General features: G+C 42.4%; 1 protein-coding gene across 1 annotated transcript in view; it reads right to left on the bottom strand.

Annotated features, from left to right (window-relative positions):
- LOC126457050 (esterase FE4-like) overlaps positions 1–20589 on the bottom strand; it is a 92458-nt gene that overhangs the window by 5655 nt on the left and 66214 nt on the right. Inside the window, exons 8-9 of the mRNA XM_050093044.1 lie at positions 19688–19853; positions 13641–13773 (exon numbers count right to left, since the gene is read on the bottom strand). Coding sequence (XP_049949001.1) covers positions 13641–13773; positions 19688–19853 — 299 coding nt within the window. The remainder of the gene's footprint in view (positions 1–13640; positions 13774–19687; positions 19854–20589) is intronic.

Here is a 20589-nt window from a genome sequence, read left to right as displayed (position 1 = left end):
CCCTGTGGATTGTCAGCGTGATGCTGAGGCTCTCCCATGGTCAACAAAATCCCCATATTTGCGTCCAACAGTGTATGTGTGGAACATACTCCCATATAAAATGCGTCCCAAGATAAATACACAGGATATAAAGCACGAATTCCTTAGTAGTGAACTAGCTTGCCTCAGGATAGGAGACAACATCTTACGACATCTTCTCAACTGAATGAGTGGATGCATCCAATCCATAGGGGTTGCCATGTCAGAGTAATAAGTGGGCGCTTACTGCCAAGTTCTTTGTAAATTTGACTCGATTTGGTAGTCACTGAAACAACATCACGTACCATCCCAATCCGTGAAGTTTCATTTCGTTTCCTCCTTCCCTATGGACGACTCACTTTTTTTCTCAGGCAATGTATAGACAAGCATGGTCGGCTACGTGTAGAGATGTATTTCGAACTGAGAGTGTGCCAGCTGTGTTGACCAGTTACATACTAGGAAGGTTTCTTATTAATAATTAGTGTGTGAATACCATATCATTTAGATGTATTGACTCTTTTGTGTGTGCATTTACACATCACCAATCGAAGTGAGCGTATGACTTTGTAATGACTATGGTTTGTCACGTGATAATCTGCCTAAGAAAGTAGCAATCCATGTCGGATAATAATATCTCGTGAAAAGCTAACACTTCATCTTTCACTGTACTGGGAAGCTACGTAGAGTTAAGAGACCAGGCCGGTGCAAATTACAGAACTGCGACTCCCTACCCCCTCCCACAGATTGCAGTTTCAGTATAAATAGAACCCATACTGTCGACACAGGGGCCACAGATTTCTAAGAAGAAGTTTATTCTTAGGGAATGAAAGTATATGCACATGAGAATTATTCGTGTTTGGGCTGTGAACTGCATGCAACTTTCACCTACCAATCACCAGTACACTTTCTTTCTTAAACTAGCAAAGTAATTACACCCTTTCATAAAAACCGTAGCAAATGGTAGGCTATAGTCGAGTCGCTGTAAGAATTTCCTTGCCAGCTAGCAGCGATGTTGTCCTCTTTCAGCTGTGTAGAGCTAATGGCTGCAGGCGAAGGCAATAGTCGACTATGTAACTGCGACATCTGAGGCGTTGCCAGATAGACGTTTACAAAATCTTATCACGTTGCTGATGTAGGTGCACGAAATTGCCTCACCCAGCCCACGGCTGCTGTCAGGGATCTTCTTACACCTACTGTACTATGGAATTGCACACCCGAGCGTCCATTTCAGTGCTATCTGCCTAACAAAAGTGTGTAAGATATTACAAAGCACTGATTATTCTACGACTGAGCAAAAATTCAATGTGCTCTGCCCCGAATATATGACTTTGGCCATCGATTTGAGCCTTGCAGTTGATGGTATTAACTATGTACAGCGGAGAATATTGTTCCTGTGGGATAGCGTACCTAGGAAAACGTATTTTGGTCGATGCTTCACTAGTGACTGATTTTAGAATTACATGAACTAACGTGCAGTAGAGACCGCCACATGCAGTCCCCGCCATTTTACACAGTTTTTGATGTTGCTAAACCTCAGGTTGCGCCTTGTGCAGCACTCGGAGATATTGCGAGTTTTATCCATTTGAGTGCTGTCTAATATACTGAAGCTGTATGGAACATATTATTAATTCTTCAGTTACAGAATTGTTTGGCAAGTAAAATTCTATTTATTTTTAAAAGTAGTTATATGACGCGTGGACAGTAGTGACGTCAGTTACAAATTTTTTGTGCGTGCAACGCTTTAATATACTAATAGAATATTTGTTCTTTGATGCACCAGCATGTTGCACCTGCGACCATGTTTTCACATTAGGAGAAAGCCTAATTTTCTGGGGCAATTGCAATTTTTCGAAAAAAGACTACAGAACACAAAAACGAATGCCGTAATTTATAACTGAAATAAGAAAATAAATTGAACTAATATTACAGAGCTGGCTAAAAGCGAAAGTCTGAAAAGTTTCCCATGTACAACGCTCTCCCCGACCGCTAATACTTCTAAGGTGCATAGGGCAACCGATATTTCATCTCCAAAAGCCTCGCATATATCAAAAGGTCAAACTAATTATCACAATTAACGTGTGGAGACGACGAGGTATTGTGGTGAGAATGATTCGGAAAACGCACCAACAATCTGCTTGAGGCAGATAATTATGATAATCCATATTATTTACTAAGTGCAGTGTGGGAGTAAGAGTACGCACTACGGTACGAATGGGTGCCGTTGCCGAACACCAAAAACTGGCTACAATAGGCCACTCTGCATTTTGGACACAAAGCATCTCCTGAATTTGAAAGACCACCACAGAATTAGGCAGGGCAGAACTATGTGTGAACCTACATTTAGGGGGACCTTGTGGGAATGTTTAACTTAGTGTCAGTCATTCCAGAGTTAAACGAAAATGGAGAAATCTGCTATGGATTCTGGCCACATCTCGACCGCAGGGGAAATAACACCTTTCTGGCTAGTGGTTCCAGGTGAAAAAAGTGTGAATTGTGCAGCCACATAGCCAGATGGCTGATGTATCTAACCTGCTCAGATTCAAAAGTCTTAGGACTATAGGATGCAATAAAGTAAATCCGTCCATGGCAATGTTTGGATATACGATACCTGGAGCATCTGTGGAACGTAGCGTCTCTGGAAACTCCGGGGCTATTTGTGAACGCCAGCTGGATTTTGGTATATAGCTGCAAAGTGGTTTTTTTTTTTTTTAGATTTATATAGTTATAAAGTTGTTCCTGGACGACAGCTGTTTCGGTGATTCAGCTCTGAGCGGCCATCACAATAGTGGGAGACAGCACGAGAGCCGAGTGTAGCTCATGCATATGAGGGCGAGCAGTTTGGCAGCCTATAGTTGGTAGGAGGGTAGGTGAATTTGTGTGTGCAACTGAACACTAGCCAGTCCGAGGTACAGAGATGTGGAGCGAGTAACAGGAAGCAGGTAAAACCCAGTCTGGGGAAACTGGACAGAGGTCGCTTGCTTAAGAGTACCAGTGATGCACCAGCAATGGTGAACCTTAAGACAGTCTGAAATATGGCTGCTTACAGCTCTTATAAATTCGACAATAACTCAAAGTTACGTAAAAAATCAAACCTGAATGCATCTGCGAGCTCAGAAAGATGAGGCAATTTCAATGAAACAATGATATTTTCAATAGCTTTAAAATTACAAAAGTTAATAATTTAAAGTACTGAACATTTTCACAGTGAACATTACAATTGACAGCTTTTAAATTTCAACAAACCACGTCTTCGACAATAGAACTGCGCTACAGCTATCATCCCTGAAAGCCAATCTTCTTTATCTAATTTATTTATGGATTTTTTTATATATTTGCATATTTTTCATTATGTAAACGCCTGTCAGAACATCGTATTTTCCACAGTTACGTATCAACTGAATGCAGGATAAATACATCATATTTTGTTGCACTTGTGATTGTACTTACTGTATACATTACTAGTTTTGACAGATATTTATTTAACGGTTCAATTCAATTCCTAGTACGAAATTATGGTAATTTAAGAAGTGGTCAGTTGCATGGTTTGGCTGACACCACTTTTGTAAAGAGTGACAGGAGAAGATACCTTCAAAGGGGCATAAATAATTGTTTAAACAATAATACCAACAGTGTGTTGTCATTTAATGAGAGTGCACTGTCAAGAATGCTGCCTTATTTAGGAATAACTTATTTATATTCATTGAAAATGAGATGAGAGTGTACATTTCTTCGTTTAAATATTGTTTTAGTATGTTAGTTTAGTGCAGAAAGTCGCCAAGTTGAGCCAAATCACGCCAGTAGAACTTAAGAACGATGTATGACTTCTTTCGGGTGGTGCGCTCAAGGAAGCGATTCTGGCCACTCTTAAGTTTGTTCTTGAAGAAGGCAAACCTGCCAGTGATAAAGTGCATCTCTTCGGTCGAGTGGGTGATAGATTCTGCGCGGTGAATGGCCACTACCACACTTCAACTTCTGGAAGGACTTAGTTTTTGCGAGATCTGAATGTGCTCCGGCGCAGAACTTTTTCGTCTCGATTACTTAATTGAGAACAGGCACAGAATGAGCTTCTATTAGTTTTGTCCCGTCTGTTATTGTGTAAACTGTCATACTGAACTGAATTATTTTGAGTTGGCGAATGGCCTTAGTTTTGATGACTATATAGCTTGGTTAGTGTGCTACCATTCTCGTAACCCTCTCAACACAACTTCACTGCATTCGATGAAGTTATTTTTGTCCATTGGGTATCGTAGAATCACTTTCCATTTATTTGAGATTTACTTTCTGAATATACATTTTTCAACATAATTCTCTATCACCTACGTGAACTTCAGACGTTGGAATAAAATTCATTTCTCTTTGTTTAATATGCCTGTTTATTTTATAAATTCGTAATTGTAGCCAGTGCACAGACTATTTCGCTGCAGGATCACTGCTACAACCTATTATTTGGAGCAAGTTCGCTTCTGGACATAAGGCGGACGTGTTCAGCTTGACCCTACAACTTTATCGACCTAGTCATTCTCAGACAGAGCCAAGCATATCCCAGTTACCTGAAGTACAAGCAACAACAGGTAAATTCGCAATTAGTTCACTCATATGGAGTACTGGTTAGAGAGCAACTAGTCAGCGGAAAACTGTTGGAGGCAACGTTTCAGGGATAGTCAAGTGAGAACCAGTTAAAAGAGCAAGAAGGTGAAAGTGTGTTCCAGTGAGGGAGCATGGGGGGGGGGGGCGGGGAGGGGGGGCCAGGCAGTCGGTATTAATTTGGTTTTGGTGGCCGCAAGCGTGAATCGTGAGTGCCGACTGCGGAGGGAGGAACAGCGCGATATCAGCACGAAGGAAGAGTTTGGCAGTTCTACATGGAGCACTGGAAAGCGAAGAGACGCAGTTTTCGCAGTGGAAGATGAAGTTCCGAAGGGAATTTGCTATAGTTTAAGTACGAATGGGAGGAAGGTATTTTGTTCATTAGCAGACTGAAGGGCATATAGTTTTCGATTAGACCAACTAACTTGCAGGAGGACACTGACTGGTTTAGAATGTTGTTGAGGCTATGGTAAACCTTACACATTAAAGTGTGTAAAAGTATGGAGATGTCAATAGGAAAATATTATACTCCTCCTTCTCACTTAATTTATATTGGCACGTCTATTTTAACAGTTTTTTTCCTCTTTACGTGTTTTCGGCTGCCCTGCGTTTTCATTTCTTGTTCACATGCGCCATATTCTTTGCGTGAACGGACGAGGTGTGGGCCTAATTTTACTCATTGTTCTCAGTCTCCCGACTTTGATTTCCACTGAAGTTCACCGAGCCTATGAACCGACGCGGGATCTTCAGCCAGAGAGTCATCTGATTCACTGGTTGAAACTTTTGTAGTAAGGCTGGCGACCAAGTTAATTTCAGTTAGAGATACAGACAGAGGCAGGGGGGGCAGGAAGAGGCAGCAGGATATGAATGTCTTTGTTTAGGCGGTTAAATGAAGGGGTGGAACTCTACAAAGAACGACAGAACATGCACAGCAAACTATTCTCAATTGGTATAGAACCGGTCGAGGAAGCAAACCTTTGTTCCTTGTCAGCTGTAGTACAGCAAATGGCTCGCTCGATCCGGTTCATCATCACTGCTCGATGTAATCGATTACTCTGTATAAGTGGGGCAGAAATGAGGACTTCATTATTACAGCAAATACTTAGGCTAATTAAGCTCGATTTATACTCGAGTGTGTTGAAAGTTTGAGTTATGCAAATCGACCTCTCTGGTCAACGTAATGAACTCACATTTGCTATCTTGCCTTTGCCGTCTTTTCCTCCCACGAGGCTCATTACCTAATTGATATTAGTAGAAAATGTCACATCGTAACAACACTCAAGCACAAATCTGAAAGCTGAGTCGTCAACGAAATACAATACCTACCAGTGAAAACAGTTTCAGAAGTCCTCATTACGGCCGTCTACAGAAGGTTGGGTCTATACCCCATCACTAGCGTCTGTACGGTGACGCTGGTGGATCCTCGCGTTCTGGTGGTATTGTGACATGCTGAAAATTACGACGAGCGTCGAAGGTAGTCCCTCACAACTAAGCCTCGCGATCGTCGAGTGGGTCTTCGGGTCCTCTGAACCTCCCACCGTCGATCTCAACTGTAGTAGTGCTTTATGCGGAGGGTATGGAAGGTCTCCGCGCTTTTGTCTTCTTGAGGGTCGTAATAATCGACTTCATGCGCGACCCTCGACAAGGGACGAAGGATACGATGCGACCAAAACAAGCACTTTAATATCTTCTGCTATAATCCCACTTTCCGCACAGACGTAAAAATCAGTACCAAGGCCCCTTGGTTGTATCTCACTGATCAGTGCTTAGCTTTATGGGGCTCTCGATCTTTCCGCACCATCCAGGGTCCGCATGCACCGAAGTTTCTAGCTTCTTCATCCCTGGCATTGAGGTGCTTCACATAGTCGTCCTGAGTATCGTCTGGTTGGAGCAGTGGATCCATTATTTTTTGGCGTTGCGACCATGGAGCGGAAAGTACTGTGTGAAGTCTGTAGTTAGTGTATTTCTTCGGTGCATCATATGCGAATGCCTCGACGGCAGTATTGTATCTCAGTCTCACTCTTCGACAGTAACGTACATCGACAGCACATCTGCCAACATTTTACGACAGTGTTCTGCGCGCCCATTCCTTTGTGGGTAGTAGGCAGTTGTAATCACGTGGCTGACGTCGCAAAGTGAAATTAGTTGTGGTACTAGCCTCTAATCGAAAAATTTTTCCATGATCACAGCAGGCCAGTGTGGCTGAGCGGTTCTAGGCGCTTCAGTCCGGAACCGCGCTACCGCTACGGTCGCAGGTTCGAACCCTGCCTCAGGCATGGATGTGTGTGATGTCCTTAGGTTAGTTAGGTTTAAGTAGTTCTAAGTTCTAGGTGACTGATGACCTCAGATGTTAAGTCCCATAGGGCTCTGAGCCATTTTGAATCATGATCACAGATCATCACATGGGGTGCTCTGTACTTCAAAATGACATCGTCCACAAGGAAATTCGCAATTTCTGGATTTCTGGTAGTCTGTAAAGTTTGTTGGCACCATATGGGGTGATTTACCCAGTTACAAATTTCCGTTTCAGGAAAATATTAAAGAGGGAGATTCCAGTTCGATGAAACGACGCTGCTGCAGGCGGTATTGGTACCAGATGCACCGCAGGTAACTGTAGCACATGCTTCCGTCTTTGATATTCCTTGCAAGGCCTCACATAATATCTAACGGATCGGCAGAGACAGTCCGGTGAACGCTGAAATCTGATTTGGTCTTGAGTCTTTACGAATGCCGCGTGACCTGCTGTTGGAGCGTCGTGAAAATAATTCGGGATCTCTGATCGCGTATGAGCTAGTATCACGAGAAACCATTTCCGCTCCACATTATCATAATTCCTCTTGCACAATATTCTGTTTATTAACTGGAATCCTTCTTTGGTTGGTTCCTTATTCTTTAAGGCCCTTTAGGTGGCAAACTGTCCCTAAAGGCGGAAGAATCAGCACCGGTCAATGTCATGAGGATGCAGGAGGCAATGAAAACCATTGCATTTAAGACACATAACGTGTACTAGTGTTGTGGCTTTCAGACCGGAGACTGGGTTCATGCAACTGTCCACGATAGTGTATCGTGTAAAAGGCTTTTCACACCTGCACAGCTTCTGCAACCTGCATCCGTCTGAATCTGCTTACTGTAGCCAAGCAGTGGGGTCGCTCTACAGTTACCCCCATTACCCCCACTTCCCTCCATAACCAGACTGCTGATTCAGGGTGCGTGCTTTCTGCCGACCTCTTCTTTTAGTTAGCTTCTGCCATAATTTTTCCCCATTTGGATTCAGCACCTCATTAACGAATCAAATCGATTTACCCATTTAATCTTCAAAATACGACTGCAGCAACACATTTCCAAAGCTTCTACTTTCTTTTTCTCTAAACTGTTTATTGTTCACATTTCACTTCTGCACGAGTGTACACTCCAGACAAAAACGTTCAGAAAAGACATTCCAACATTGAAATTTATGTTAGATGTTAAATAATTTCTATATTCCAGAGATGATTTTCTTTCTGTTGCCAGCTTACACATTTCGCATCCACAAGAAGTGTGCCCTGTAATTGAAAAATTGTGTTTACAATCTTTCCATTGATAAAAGTTTCAAATTAGTTATATGTTCGCATCTCCGAAAGGGGAATGTCAAGAAAGAGGCGACCACGAGAAAAAGACTGAATAATCAATGAAAGGATAAAAGTCTACGATTTGATGCGTGGTATGTGGTTTAAATGTACAGGACTGCAAAACTATGCACTAACCAAAACGATAAACTTAGTATCCTATTCTTATGATAACAACGTGTCGCAGCTGGAATCTGTCAGGTCTTTAATATACCTGGCTTTAACAATTTATTGCGATGTGAACTGGAATATCACATAGAGTCAGTCGCAGCTAAACAGGGGGTAGATTGCAGTTCATTGATAGAATACATGGGAAATGTTACCTGCCTGCATTGATTACCAAACACTCATGGGGCTCTACCTACGATACTGCTCAAGTGAGTGGGACTCTTACCAAACAGAACTAACAGGGGATATTGAAAGTACACGAAGGCACCACGAATGGTCAGCGTTTTGATTGACCTATGGGAGAGTGTCACAGAGATGCTGAAAAAATTGAAATGGTAGACTTCTGAAGATGGACGCAAGTTATCCCATGAAAGACTGCTTACAAATTTCTTAGTGACGCATCTAGGAAAGTACTACAACACCCTACGTATCTATGTATACACTCCACAAGCGGCATACAGTGCATGTTGAAAGTTACGCTGTACCACTGCTAGTCATTCTGATTCCTTGGAGCGAAGGAAAAATGATAGGCTGTATGCCTCAGTTGGAGCCCTAAGTTTTCTTACCTTGTCTTCGCGGTCTTCACGAGAGCTGTACGTTGACTGCAGTAGGATATCTTTGCAGTCAGTGGCAAATGCTGTTTCTCCAAACTTTATCAACAATATTTTGCGGAAAGAACGTCGTTTATCCTCCAACAGTTGCCAATGTTCATGGAGCACTTCCGTAATAATCGCATGTTGATCAAACCTGTTGGTCATAAATCTAGCAGCACGCCTCTTAATTGCTTCGATGTCTGCTTTTAATCTGATCTGGAGGAGGGGGAATACCAGACACTCTAGCAGTACCCAAGAATCGGTCGCATCGGTCGCACAAGTGCTCTATACTCAGTCTCCTTTGTATCCGAATTGCACAATCCTTGAATTCTCGCAGTAAACCGAAGTCGATAATTCGCCTTCTTTATAATCTACATTATATACTCACTCCATTTCAAAAAACCATTCAAAAGCCAAGATCGAATAAAATATTTTTGTATTCAAGACAACCGATTTCAACAGGTTTTGCTGTCATCCTCAGGGATGTCTTTTTGTTGTAAAACATGTTCATTTTAATCTCAACCTCACGCACAGGACATCAAGTGCACAAAAATCATCGGTAAAATATTTAAAAACATAAAGCACCTTGTGCGAAAGGCTATGCCTATATACATATTGCTCACAGATGCTTGTTACTTCATAGAAACACGGTACGTAGTAGCACATCTGTTTAATATGCTGCACACATTCTAAACGGTGCGAACACAAACGGCGTATAAGGTACAACTGTCAGTTGTATGAATACGGACATGGCCTTTTGCACAAGTTGCTTTATGTGACGTCTAATATGTCTTTCCGATATACGTCACATTCCCGTTATATAATCTCTTTTTCGACTTCATCCCCCTCTTCGTTCCGATTATAATATGAGCGCGACGGCTTTCCTGGAGGTCGTTGAATTCAGGGATTTTGTTGCGAATGGTTCGTAAATTTAGCGTTGAAATCATCGAACTGTCTTTATCTTGTACGCTATCTGTTATTGATCTCTGTGTATAGACTGGCGACCTCTTATCAGGGAACCTCAAACTGTAGCGTAGCTTTAAAAGTCCCCATGGCCTGTCAAGTGAAATCCTACAGTTCTCCAGCCAATAATGAGTCCAGAAATCTACAACCAAGATCATCTCACAACTGTCGGTGCTCCTGGTTGAGCCCCTCCACTTAGCTCCAAACCAAAGAACTCCCACAATTCTGGGTACGATGCTGCAATTTGTAAACTCTGCTTGCATTACACGAGCAAGGCCAATGGTCTTCACCACTTCCTCCAGACGCTCGTACGAACTGAGGATGGTCTCAGAACCTGTATCACAATGGTCACTGGTTGAAACATGAGCTAAAACTCTCTCATGACTGTACCCTGCATCCTCGACGGCCGCGGGCAGGACCGCCTCCACTTCTCGGATGAGGATATGCAGCAGGCGTACCAAGTACACATACGGCTTATAGCGATGGACCCTATTACCCTAAGCGCTCCGTAGAATGCCAGATATTTGACCTCCCGATAACTAGGAAATCCCTTCCACCGAGTGCCTATTCAGACACTGCTGAATGACCAGCCACTTGTAGGATGAATGGGTGAGTCCGGATGGCCAGCCCATACATTCACTCTCCGCCTCGAGCGACGCGAACCGGCTACAGCCTGCCACTCACCCTAGGGAGAGCGTGGTTCCCCCGTGTCGTGTACGCTGTGACGTATAGCGGCAGCAGAGGCCATGGGCGAAACAAGCGTCACTTCAGGTGCTCGCGGAGCGCCATTTTCCCCACTGCTGCTACAACCCGAGTCAGCAGCCGATAGATGCCCGAACGTGGCCATTTGTGTCTTTAGTTGTTCGTAAATTGCGGCAAGCTCCTAAATCACCCACACACAACAGGCACACTCCATTCTACTATTAAAATTCGAATGAAAAAAATAAGTAACAAGTAAACAAACAACTCCATCTTCTGGACAATGATTTGCGCTACAAATGGCTCTGAGCACTATGGGACTCAACTGCTGTGGTCATAAGTCCCCTAGAACTTAGAACTACTTAAACCTAACTAACCTAAGGACATCACTCACATCCATGCCCGAGGCAGGATTCGAACCTGCGACCGTAGCGGTCGTGCGGTTCCAGACTGTAGCGCCTTTAACCGCTCGGCCACTTCGGCCGGCATTTGCGCTACAAAACTTGTTAAAAGACGAACGCAAGCTACTACATTACGAATGCCACAGACAATACATCACTGAACGCTGTCAGACTTGCGTAGCAGTCGCGAAGAGAACATTAGACTACCTATAGCGTGCATAGGGGGAGGGGGGGGGGGGCTTATGCGATCATTCGTCCCACTGATGAAGATTTTTACTGAGAAGCATATTACTGAGCTGCTCAAACAACTACAGCTGCTTTCACTCTTCGTGTAATTGATGCTCCTGGAAACAAACGAGTCGACCTTCTGGTTGCAAATCTCCTCAATAATACGTTATCAAGGAGTTAGGCATTCTAGCTGCATCCCTTACGGGTCGTCTCATGTATCGGTAGATATTTGTAATTTCGTTTTTGTAGTTTGTAGTTGGAGTCATCCCAAACAAATTTTGCACACCACGTCTTTCATGCGACGCCCAGTGCAGACGTTAAGAGGGCGTTTGTTTCCCATTACAATCAAAATGATTTTCAAAACGGACTATCATGTTTCAGTTCGATAGAGTGGCCCCACTTTAGTCTAGTGTGACAATCGTGTTGTCGGTATGAATTAACATGGTCAGTAGAACACAAAGAATAACCAGTACTCCAGCAACGACGGAATAGCGCTGCTGCATGGCGGTAGCTGTCAGCGCGAGTCAGAGCAGTTCTATCGCTGCTGCAGTGTTGGTTATTCACCGTGTTGTAACGTCAATGTTAATTCATACCATCGAACAGCACACTAGACTAATCTGGGACCGCTCTATCGGATGGGCACGTAATATTCCGCTTTAAAAATCATTTTGTTTGCAACTGGAAACAAACCGGGGCTTTCCGACGACACTGGCCGTCGCACCAAAGACGTGATGACCAGTATTTGCTTGGGCTGACTCCCGCTACACATTGGAAAAACAGAATTGCAAATACCTGCCGAAACATCATAGAAAATACACCTGCGACTCTTAGGAATATATATATATATATATATATATATATATATATATATATATATATATATGTGTGTGTTTGTGTGTGTGTGTGTGTGTGTGTGTGTGGGTGTGTGTGTGTGTGTGTGTGTGTGTGTGTGTTAGTGAAATTCGTTATAAATAATACATCACAATCAGAGATGACTAGTGAGACCTATATCTGCAACTCTAGAAGAAAATAAATATTTGAATTAAATTTTTAGCTCGTGTTTAAAACGGACTAAAAAGTAAAAAATAATTTCCCTTAACCCCATACACACTCCTAATTCCATAAAAAAAAAGTAGTAACGAAAATTTGTGCTTGTGCTATTTTTAATAGCTATGAAAATACTTGTACAATTTAAAACGGAGAATGTGGAGCTCATGCAACAGATAATAGTAAAGAGATGAACTATTCAACCATCAATTACGTACAGCATGCACGCCATGGTTTTCGTTTTAAATTTTTAAAGTATTATCAAAGCTATTAAAAATTCAAAAGTACAGATTACTGTGGGGCTAAGAGTAAGTATTTTATATCTCTTAGACCATTTTAAAAAGATTTCTATTTAAAAAAATATTCTCTGCTGTTTAGCCTTGTCTGTTAAATTTTTCAATCGACTTCGAATATTTTGTATTACAACACAGACCCGCAAAGACATGTGGTAAATTTCAGGATTATTTCAGTTTCTCTTCACCTGAGCCAACCAACACATTTCTTTTTTCTACGATTATTTCACAGAAAGATCTCGAAGGTAAATATTAGGAAGAGTCTAGCTCACACTGGGACTTACCAGCAACCGTTCTCACCCAGAGACATTCGCAAATGGAAGAGGAAAAGGGAAAAATAGCAGTGGTGCACAAAGTACTCCACCACACCCCAGCAACGAAACCGGGTTAATATTGCATCGTCACACAGTTCTGAGTTATGTTGAAAGTTACGTTTTTAGCTCACTGGAAAATGGTAGTTGTAAACAAAATACCCTCCTCCATACACTAGCGAAGAAAGCGAGTTAAAATTACATAGCCAGTTCTGAGCTATATTGAAAGTTTCAAGTCTCTAACTTAGATTAAAATCAACTGCAAAATTTGCACCAAAGGAACAGACAAGAATTAGTTAAAATGTCCTCTATTACTCATTATTAACGCTGTCGGTGGCTCAGAAAGGTGTTGAATATGCATCAACAAAAAAATTTAATGCTTTTCCTAATTACACAGAAAGCCCGACAGACAGCAAAGAAAATTTTAAAGTTAACCTAAAGTCCTTTCTTCTGGACCACTCTATTCCATGGACGAATTGTAACTACCACTTTGTCCCATATAGAGTTGCTTTATCAATCTTCTATCCTCCCAATATCTCCCAGTATCTTTCAGAACCCCCAACAGCATACACCAGTCAGTGCTGTCAAATATCTTGTAAACTGACTCTTTCCTTATCATTGCGATAAAAACTCCCTCAAATGATATGTGGAATATGTAACAAACTAACTAGCGCCCCATACCAGAATCGAACGGTACGTAAACGCAGATAGTGTGTATCCCCAAACTCACCCAGTCTTGGCGAAGTTGGTCCAAAGGCGAGTCATCTTCATGGCGATTTTTCCATCCTCGGAATCCTTCTCGGGCGGTTCTCCATACATGGCGATGCGGAACAAGAACGCCAAATCTGCCCCATGGCTGGTTGCTGCAACGAAATGAGACTGTCATTCGTAAATCGCCCTAAAATTAGAGTGGATAGATAAGGGCTCCATGAAGGCATACGCCTCTGTCATACTGTCATTTATTGTTTGGTACGGGGATCCCTAGTCAAGCCTCAGCATAAACAAATGTAAAGTATGAAGCATAAACGTGTGGAGAGATCAGTTATTGTGTGATGAGAAGTATGGAGAACTGTCACTGGACTTAGTTACGTCCCTTATACGTGTCTACGGAACGGTTTAAAGTGGAACGACGACATCAAACTAATCGTAGGAAGGTTTTTGGAAGTGAATAGAGAAAGATACGTTTGTTTTTTCCACTGGGAAAAAGCATTTGACAGCACTGACTGTGTTGAAGGTTCTAAAAGACATTGAGATAGAGTGGAAAGATAGAAGGATGATAAAGTAACTCCATACGGGACACAAAGTGATAGTTCGAGTAGAAGATAAACTGAAGACACGGGTTCTGGAAAAGGTGTGAGAAAGGGTTGCTGAATATCGCGAGCACTTTTCAGTACATATGCCGAAGAGCTAATCAATGAAGCCTTGGAAAAATCAAAAGGACTTGTAGCGGAAGGAAAAGAATAAAAACCATCAACTGCCCTGCTGGTATCACTATGCTAGCAGAAACGGAGGAAGAGCTGCAGGTTACGATGGGGAACGTTGTAAGTCTAGGTAAAGAGTTTCGAATGAAACAGAGCATTGGCAAGACCAAAGAGATGAGAATCGGAAAAGAAGAGTACACGATTAATACATCATTATTTGGAAAGGTTTTCGATCGGGTTCAGTCATTCTAGTACTTCCGAAGCTTGATAAAGGATGAGGGACACAGAATCTCCAAGGGAATGAAAGCTTTTAGGGATGTGAAAGGTTTCCTAACAACCAGAGGCATCCCCATAATACATGTTCGCCAATTTTTTTTTGTGTGGAGTGTGGTGTCTTATCGTTCTGAAACGTATTCAATCTGACAGACAGAACAAAATTATTTAGAAAATTCTGAAATGCGATTACAGAGAAGAATGGAGAAAATGAAATGAACAGACAGAATGAGAAATGAGTTACAAAGCAGGGTAGGAGAGGAGACGAACTTTGTGAGGATGATACAGAAGAGGACAACATCGTATATGGGATGCATATTGCGCACGAATTGTCTGCCGCGTGGAATCATGGAGGCAAAAGTAGCAGTAAAAAGAGGAGAGGAAGAAAGTGGTTTGGAATGGTAATAGATGTGAAGACAGGAAAAAACTCTAAGCAAATGAAGGAGGATGCCCAGGACAGAGAAGTGTGGAGGATTTCTCGTTGACGCCTGTCTGAGGAAAGATTTGTTGAAAGAAGAAGGAGAAGAAGAAGAAGGCAGATTCGAGGGTGAGATTTACTGGAAGAGTTCTCGGGAAGCGTAGCCCACCCGCAAAGGAGTAGCATCTAAGAAAACCGTCCTTCGACCATTAGCTGAATACTGTTCGCCCGTCGGGGACCCTTACCAGGCATGTCTGATAGAAAAGATTCAATGAAGAGCAGCACGTTTCGTCACAGCTGCGCTTTGTAAGAGTAAAAGCGTCACCACGGTGTTCAGCTAAATCCAGTGGCAGACGCTACAAGAGAGGCGTCGTGGACCACAGTGTAGTCTCCCACTACAATTCTGAGAGCGTATGTTCCTGGAAGAGTCAGCCACAATGTGGCTCCCTCGTACGCACGTTTCGCAAAAAGACCATGAAGATACAATTAGGGACATTACGAGGTCAGCAATGGCTCTCTCCGCCGCCATCAGTGAGTGGAACAAGAAGGGAGGGAAGACACACTGCCACACAAAGTGCCCTCCGCCAGACACCATAAGTTGCCTTGCGGAGAACAGCCGTATAAGGGCAGCCAACTGCATCAGACCGGAAGAAATGGATGGGGCTGGTGGAGCAGGTATATGATCGATAACGCTCTTGTATAAAAGAATGAAAAATATGTAATTACTGATGAACTACGTTATATGTTCTGCAATGTACTTGGAATGTCAGAGGCTCGAGCGTGGTAGGGAAACTAGAAAATCTGAAAATGGAAATGCAAAGGCTCAATCTAGGTATAGAAGAGGTCAGTGAAGTGACGTGGAAAGCAGACAAGGATTTCTCGTCAGATGTGTATAGGGTAATATCAACAGCAGCAGAAAATGGCAAAACGAGAGTAGGGTTCGTTATGAATAGGAAGGTAGGGTAGATAATGTGTTACTACGAATAGTTCACTGAAAGGGTTATTCTTATCAGAATCAACAGCAAATCAATATCGAGAACGATAGTTCAGGTCTACATGCCGACTTCGCAAGCTGAAGATGAAGAGATAGAGAAAGTGGATGAGGATATTTAAAAGGTAATACAGTATGTAAAGGGAGATGAATATCTAATAGTCATGAGGGACTGGAATGCAGTTGTAAGGGAAGGAGTGGAAGAAAAGTTTAGAGGAGAATATGGACTTGGGACAAGGAATAAGAGAGAAGAAAGATTAATTGAGTTCTGTAATAAACTTCAGCTAGTAATATTGAATACTTTGTTTAGGAGTCACTAGAGGAGGTGGTTACTTCGAAAAGGCAGGGTGACACAGGAAGATTTCAATTAGATTACGTCATAGTCAGACAGAGATTCCGAAATGAGATACTGTATTGTAAGGCGTACCCAGGAGCAGATATAAACTCAGATCACAACATAGTAGTGATGAAGAGTGAGCTGAAGTTCAAGACATTAGTCAGGATGAATCAATACGCAAATAAGTGGGGTTGGAAATCAAATCAGGCCACGAGGTCCAACATTTTGGGTTTGAAATTCATTTGAAAGTGAAAAACCTTTCTTAGCTCGTTTTCCCTGAAAACATTTGTAAATTTTTCTTGCTGTCACTGCTATCTTCTAATTTAATTTCTGAAGTTTTTGTAGAATAAGTGGAAGTATATTCTTCATGACTGGAATATGCTCTTGTGTGACTTTTAGTTTATTTGGCCTGAGAATAGTTGAATCCGAATTCTTCAAGAAGGTGATCAATTTCATAATCTATTTTCATCATTTTGTGTATCAATATAAGATGGAAAATAATTCTGAACAACTCCAAAATTTCCTTCTGTTTAAACTCTCTTGCTAGAGCCCATCATGCAAAATATGGAGCTGTAGTCCTGACGAAACTTTCAAGTACAGAATTGAAAATTTTCGAGAGATCTTTAATATTTTACGCTTATAAACAGTTATTACCACATGCAGACTTATCAAAAGTGGGAGAAAATATGAAGACAGGATTATCACAGGAAACACTCGGAATCAAGCACAATAAATGAAACACCGCAGTATAGTCAGGGTGCAAACAACGTAGTGTGTTATATATTCCTTTCCTTGAATCGAGACTCGGAATTTCCACCAGATCATAAACGATGAAGTAATTAATCTGGCACTTACCTATTCAGACAGTGAATCGCATAGAGTTTTTTAAGCAGCCGGTAAACAAATTCATTATACTAAATTATAGTCTAAAATAAAGATACGTACATGTTGCTCAGTCGTTGTGTCTATCCGTTTTTATCTACATTTATATATTTCTACCTGTTTCTCTACCTGTATTCATACCTCTTCATCAATCACCTCTGTATGTATGCTACTACATTGTTTCTGTACATATCTTTCACTATAAGTCTTTCTCTATACATCTTTCTTTCTCTATATCTTTATGTTTCACTACATTTCCATCTTTCCTTGTATCATTACTTTCCTCTGTATCCATCTGTCACTTTATTGCATTTTTTTCTGCATCTCTACATTCCTCTCTTCTCTACTTACAAGTCTACCTCTGTGTCTATAATCCACCACTGTGTGATTGCACGACTAGCCCCACCTCTGTGCGACTGGCCCCACCTCTGTGCGACTGGCTCCACCTCTGTGCAAGGGGCGCCACCTCTGTGCGACTGGCGCCACCTCACCGCAACTGACCCCACCTTTGTGTGGCTAGCCCCACCTCTGTGCGACTTAACTATATCTTTAAATTCCTGTCTATGCAGGTTGGAACTTAAATAGTGGCAACACTGCTTTAGAGACACTATGCAATGGAATCTACTATTGTCGCTGATAGCACAATAGTTGACATACCTTCCTTACTTCCGAGCAAATGGACTCGCCCATCCCACATCACCAACGTGCGCACAATCGAAGGAATGCCTGGGCATGTGAAAAATTGCATCACGATGGGCTTGACGGAAATGTAGAAATGGATGCATTACGACGCTGCTCAGACGCACTTGGAGCACGAAGGAGAGGCTTTCTTACGCTGTATCGTAACGCTGGATGCGACATGGGCCACATCGTACGAGCCAAAACTGAAACGCAAATAAAACGAATGGCGTCTTTATGGGTCGCCGCGAAAGTCGAAAGCGCGTCGGAGCCCCAGTATGGTGAAAGTTATGGTAATTCTCGTGTAGGACTGTGATGGTGTTATCCTAAAGCACTACATTCCTCCACTGCAGACCGTCAATGCACAGTATTATTGTTCGTTTTTGGAGCATCACTTGGGGCCAGCTTTGCGAAAGAAGCGGCGACAGTTTCTCTGCACCCCACCCATCATTTTGCACGACAATGCTCGGGCGAATACAGCGCAAGCTGTGGCTGCTTTGTTCGGTCGATGGGATGGGGAAGTACTGTACCATCCACCATACTCCTCAGACTTAAGTCCTTGTGACTCTGATTTGACTCCAAAGATGAAGGAACCACTTCGTGGAATTCGCTTCAGAAATGTTCCAGAGATTCTACAGGCAGTAGACCGCTCCATTCGCACCATCAACAGAACAGGCCTTGCTAACGGTATACTACGCCTTTCACATCGCTGCCAACGGGCTCTACATAACGCTGGTGACTACTTTGAAGAACAGTAACAGGCGCAAACATGTAACTCTTTTGTATCGGTTGTGAATAAATAGTTGCCACTATTTAGGTTCCAACCCTCGTATATATCTGTATACGGTCATTTATACAAGGTTATTACAAATGATTGAAGCGATTTCACAGCTCTACAATAACTTTATTATTTGAAATATTTTCACAATGCTTTGCACACACATACAAAAACTCAAAAAGTTTTTTTAGGCATTCACAAATGTTCGATATGTGCCCCTTTAGTGATTCGGCAGACATCAAGCCGATAATCAAGTTCCTCCCACACTCGGCGCAGCATGTCCCCATCAATGAGTTCGAAAGCATCGTTGATGCGAGCTCGCAGTTCTGGCACGTTTCTTGGTAGAGGGGGTTTAAACACTGAATCTTTCACATCACTATGCGTGAAACTTGCCCACACGCGTTCAACCGTTTCTTCGCTCACTGCAGGCCGACCCGTTGATTTCCCCTTACAGAGGCATCCAGAAGCTTTAAACTGCGCATACCATCGCTGAATGGAGTTAGCAGTTGGTGGATCTTTGTCGAACTTCGTCCTGAAGTGTCGTTGCACTGTTATGACTGACTGATGTGAGTGCATTTAAAGCACGACATACGCTTTCTCGGCTCCTGTCACCATTTTGTCTCACTGCGCTCTCGAGCGCTCTGGCAGCAGAAACCTGAAGTGCGGCTTCAGCCGAACAAAACTTTATGAGTTTTTCTACGTATCTGTAGTGTGTCGTGACCATATGTCAACGAATGGAGCTACAGTGAATTTATGAAATCGCTTCAATCATTTGTAATAGCCCTGTATATCTGACATTTTCTATCATTATCCGTCCACAGCTGTAACACTATCTGTTTTCCGTCATATATCTTCTGTCTATGTATCTCCGTCTCTCTATCTACATATCTGTACCCATGTATATATCTTCATCTGTCTATTCCTGTAGTTGGTAGCATACATGCTGACTTACTCATAGTGTCAAAAGTCATTGCAAAGTAAATATATGAAATACAGTACCTTTGAATTTCTCGTTGGATCTGGCAGCCTCACCCATGAGAGGTCCTTGAGGAACAAGTTCTCGCGGTCTGTCGAAGTTGTAGAAGTACACTGGCTGGGAAGACTTATTACTGTGGATTTTGGCCGCCCTGACTGCAGCATAGGTGAACACCGTGTCCCCAAACAGCTGTGACAGCATCGAGAACCAAGTACTGCATACACAACTCCTGACAATACATGAATCGCGTAACAACACATCTCAATAATCTGTTTCTTAAGTGAAAAAGGTGAAGCTGACACTAAGATGACAGTCGGTTTGAAAATTACAGTGATTTACTAGGCACGGTCTACAGGATTTAGTATGCACATGCCTTTTTACAGCCTGTGAACTGATTACTCAGCCAGCAGTATGGAAAGTTGCCGGTTAGTGCACATCACGAATTGTAAGGCAACTTGGCATTTTTCATGTCAAAAATCGTCGTGAGAGGTGTAAGAATCAATAGTTGTCAGAAAAACTCCTAAACCTGAATGTAGCGTATATACATCATAAAACTAATCACACAGTATAAAAACAGATTTGCGACATCTTTCACTGGTTACAATCATCTGAGCACTGGTTCCGTTCCCTCCGTGGTTGAGGTGAATTCCACGAGCTTAGTGTGATATTTGTAATGAAGACAATACCCGCCACACTCATTTTCAGAACCTTGACAGGTGTCCTTTTATGAGGAAACTGGTGACAAACTTCGGTACGAGGCCCCTTAAATCTGTATTCCAAGGGTTCACGCTGAAAATGATAGCTGCAATCTGAATAGCTACGTTTGTTCTTTAGCGAGGTTTCTTGAAGCATTGAACTACACAGGATGCCATTAGCTCAACGAGACCTTCATGTCACTTGTCAGTGTATTAATATTGTTCTGTGA

Source organism: Schistocerca serialis, chromosome 1, assembly GCF_023864345.2.
Source record: "Schistocerca serialis cubense isolate TAMUIC-IGC-003099 chromosome 1, iqSchSeri2.2, whole genome shotgun sequence".
NCBI classification, from domain to species: Eukaryota; Metazoa; Arthropoda; class Insecta; order Orthoptera; family Acrididae; genus Schistocerca; species Schistocerca serialis.
The sequence above is the reverse complement of the archived record's forward strand: the minus strand, read 5'-3'. Positions and strand labels throughout refer to the sequence as shown.